At 40.3% G+C, this 4,533-nt stretch overlaps 1 protein-coding gene across 1 annotated transcript in view; it reads right to left on the minus strand.

Annotated features, from left to right (window-relative positions):
* Positions 1-642: 642 nt before the first annotated feature.
* LOC143286520 (organic cation transporter protein-like) overlaps positions 643-4,533 on the minus strand; it is a 30,992-nt gene continuing 27,101 nt past the window's right edge. The window contains exons 12-14 of the mRNA XM_076594111.1: positions 4,328-4,400; positions 2,077-2,199; positions 643-1,132 (exon numbers count right to left, since the gene is read on the minus strand). Of these exons, the coding sequence (XP_076450226.1) occupies positions 1,088-1,132; positions 2,077-2,199; positions 4,328-4,400 (241 nt within the window). The 3' untranslated portion in view covers positions 643-1,087. The remainder of the gene's footprint in view (positions 1,133-2,076; positions 2,200-4,327; positions 4,401-4,533) is intronic.

Raw genomic sequence — 4,533 nt, forward strand, 5'->3', positions numbered from 1 at the left:
AAGACGCTAAGCTAAAGAACGAACACACACACACACACACACACACAAACACACTGCATGCGCGTGCGCAGTTGCAATTAATGGCTATCGTTATTTTGATGTGTCATTTCCGTGTGTCTTTCTGTTTCCATTTCAGTGTAACAATCTCTTTGTTACATTATTGATACATTTCGGTCGAGAGTCAATAGTAAAGGGAAATCACTCGTACCCTCTATCTCCCCACCTGTCTGCGTAATGGCGCGTACTACATGCAGAATTTAAACTAAGTTTGTTTGAACCAAAGTCTCATTGTTCTTGCTGTGCATGCAAGTAACATAACACTCTTGTTACTCATCATTCCGTTTACTGCTGACTTCTCGCCTTATTTATCTCACCGAAACAGACAAGGCTTCAGCTGTCATTACTATTCATCGACAGAAAAGTGCCAAGGCATACATTCCAAACTTGCTGTCGGTTTCAGGTTTCTGAAAGTGATGAACACGTAGGACAGGCAAGTCCTGTGTGTGTGTGTGTGTGTGTGTGTGTGTGTGTGTGTGTGTTTGTTTGTTTGTTTGCTTGTGTGTGTGCGTGTGTGTGTGTGTGTGTTAAACACAATAATATTTCGCATATGAAAAACAAACAAACAAACTGGACAAAGGCATTCGTGATATTTTATTGAAATGTTGATTCATTGCCTTATAATAACACCGAATCTGATTAAAGGTATCACGTCAGAAAATTATACAAACGCATATGTATGATAAAGCATTTACATCTTTCAATGGATTTTGAAACTACAAACGAGATATAAACTAGAAAACAGCAACGACCATTATGCCTGCTGCCAACAACCAAAACTGAGCAGATAACATTGTAATGGTATTGTATATTTCAACCTTCGAATCATGCATTATACCGACAAATGGACGTACACTATGAATAGCATTTGAGTCTTAATCTTTTCTTCTTTTTTTTCCTTTGTGATTGAATAAAGGCGGTTGTATACCTACAATCACTATCCACAAAAAAAGAAAGAAAAGGTGAAAAGGTACATAAGCAGGCCATACATTACCAATGGTAATTTAGTTTAACGTTGTGTTTTTAAACTTCACGTGTACTGCTCTGTTGTTGGTTGTCTGCGAACCGGGTGTACCTGGATAACATAAAACAAACATGTTGATTTTTACCTCTAAACGTTTCACATGATTCAAAAACAAAGAAGTCTGCTTGCGAATGGTCCGTTACATGTACCCAACGTAACCGGTTCACGTGAATGATATTCAACGTTGGGTTGTAGTAGGTGTTTTTGTTTGTTTTGTTTGTTTGTTTTTTGTTGTTGTTTTTTCTTTTATTTTTTGTGTTGTTCTCTATGGTCTATTTTGCCGTGTGTGTGTGTGTGTGTGTGTGTGTGTGTGTGTGTGTGTGTGTGTGTGTGTGTGTGTGTGTGTGTGTTCATGTCTGTTTTTGTGCTTTTTGTTCTGAGTAGAACATATTAGTTTACATGGATAAAAACATGGATGAAAACATATTACCGTCCAAATTCTGCAAATTATTTTTGTTACTGGATGAAAAAGGAAAAAAAAAAGAAAGAAAAAGAAACAAAAGTGTGTAACATTATGTATTAATGTTTTTTTGTGCGTTTGGGATTGCGTATGCAAAACCTCATTAATGTCAGGTGGCAGCAGTTGGAAGAACACATAAATACAAGTTATATGTTTCGTTTCTGTGGGATAAAAATATGAAACACCCACCTTCAATGTCAACCCTTACGTGTTGTTAAATATTAAAAGATATGTGAGAGATGCTTTGAAAAAACGAACAGATTGTGGAATTCGGAAATTGCTGTACACAGTTCCCGATGCAGTACAATTACAAGAAAGATGAAGCCTGTCCATTTCTAATATAAATTAAGGATGAAACCCACTTTGTATTAATTGCCACTATATTCGTTATTTAAGAACAAAATTCATAACATTTCTCATGGAAGAAGGAGGAGGAGGAGGGTGGAGTGACCAGAGGATCAAGGCCCACAGTCAGTGCAGGAAAGGAAGAGGAGGAGTTAGAGGAAGAGGAGGAGGAGGAGGAGGAGGAGAGTACCCTCATGGGCAGGACATCCTCCAAGGCCTGGTCGTTGGTCTCCCGGAGCTTCAGGAAGCACAGGGCACTGCCCAACATCAGGAAGGCCACCACGGCGTAAGGAATGGACGGATGGGACGTGTACTGCGAAAAGAAAAATAAAATAAATCAATCAATAAATAATAATAGCGATAAATTCAAGATGGAAAGAAATTTAATCATTCTTTTCTCACCCCGCCCCTTTATTGCTTAAACAAAATATTACAGGAAAGATGGAAAGAAATTCAATCATTCTGTTCCCACCCATTCCCTTTAAAAAAAAAAAAAAAAGATTCCAAAAAGATGGAAAATGAATTATCATCTTCTTCTTAACCCCACCCACTGTACTGCCAAAAACGTGAAAAAGATTCCAAGAAAGATGGAAAGAAATTTAACCATTTCGTTCTCACCCACACCCCCTTAAAACATAAAAAAGAGTAATGCAAATATTCTAAAGAAGATGAAAATGAACTTAATCAACCTTTCCTCACCCCCCACACCCTTAATTTTTCTCATGATAAAAAAGACTAGACAGAAATTTAATCATCCATTTCTCACCCCCACCGTTTTAGTAAAATAAGATAAGAATAATCAAAATATTCCAAGAAAGATGGAAAGAAATTTAATCACCCGGTGCTCACCCGAGCGCCTTAAAAAATAAAAAACAATAGTGTGATTCAAAGTATGATGGAAAGAAATTCAATCATCGTTTTCTCACTATGCCCCTTTTGAACACCATCTTTAGGACGCATGACCTACCAGGAACACCATCTTTAGGAGACATGACCTACCAGGAAGAACACCATCTTTACGAGACATGACCTACCAGGAACACAATCTTTAGGACGCATGACCTACCATGAACACCATCTTTAGGATACATGACCTACCATGAACACCATACTTAGGAGACATGACCTACCAGGAACACCATCTTTAGGAGACATGACCTACCAGGAACACCATATTATAGGAGACATGACCTACCAGGAACACCATATTATAGGAGACATGACCTACTAGGAACACCATATTATAGGAGACATGACCTACCAGGAACACCATATTATAGGAGACATGACCTACCATGAACACCATCTTTAGGACGCATGACCTACCATGAACACCATCTTTAGGAGACATGACCTACCAGGAACACCATCTTTAGGAGACATGACCTACCATGAACACCATCTTTAGGAGACATGACCTACCAGGAACACCATCTTTAGGAGACATGACCTACCAGGAAGAACACCATCTGTAGGAGACATGACCTACCATGAACACCATCTTTAGGAGACATGACCTACCAGGAAGACCATCTTCAGGAGACATGACCTACCAGGAACAACATCATCTTTAGGCGACATGACCTACCATGAACACCATCTTTAGGAGACATGACCTACCATGAACACCATCTTTAGGAGACATGACCTACCAGGAACACCATCTTTAGGAGACATGACCTACCATGATCATCATACTTAGGACGCATGACCTACCATGATCATCATACTTAGGACGCATGACCTACCATGGACACTATCTTAATGCGACATGACCTACCATGAACACCATCTTTATGCGACATGACCTACCAAGAAAACCATCTTTATGCGACATGACCTACCAAGAAAACCATCTTTATGCGACATGACCTACCATGAACGCCATCTTTAGGAGACATGACCTACCAGGAACACCATCTTTAGGAGACATTTCCTACCATGAAACCCATCTTTATGAGACATGACCTACTAGGAACACCATCGTTAGGCAATATGACCTACGATGAAGAACACCATCTGTAGGAGACATGACCTACCATGAAGACCATCTTTAGGAGACATGACCTACCAGGAAGAACACCATCTTTAGGAGACATGACCTACCAGGAACACCATCTTTAGGAGACATGACCTACCATGAACACCATCTTTAGGAGACATGACCTACCAGGAACACCATCTTTAGGAGACATGACCTACCATGAAGAACACCATCTTTAGGAGACATGACCTACCATGAAGAACACCATCTTTAGGAGACATGCCCTACCATGAAGAACACCATCTTTAGGAGACATGACCTACCAGGAACACCATCTTTAGGAGACATGACCTACCATGAATAACACCATCTTTAGGAGACATGACCTACCAGGAAGAACACCATCTTTACGAGACATGACCTACCAGGAACACAATCTTTAGGAGACATGACCTACCAGGAACAGCATCTGAGGGGCCACGATGGCTCCCACACGCGCCGCCATGTGCTGGCCGCCGTACCCGATATTTCTGCACACAAACACAAGCACATACACGCACATAGATATCGGACATCACACACACACACACACACACACACACACACACACACACACACACACAGATCGTCCAATATCACTTCCAGTGTAAAGCTTTTCACTGA

Source organism: Babylonia areolata, chromosome 10 (genome assembly GCF_041734735.1).
Source record: "Babylonia areolata isolate BAREFJ2019XMU chromosome 10, ASM4173473v1, whole genome shotgun sequence".
Lineage (NCBI taxonomy): Eukaryota > Metazoa > Mollusca > Gastropoda > Neogastropoda > Buccinidae > Babylonia > Babylonia areolata.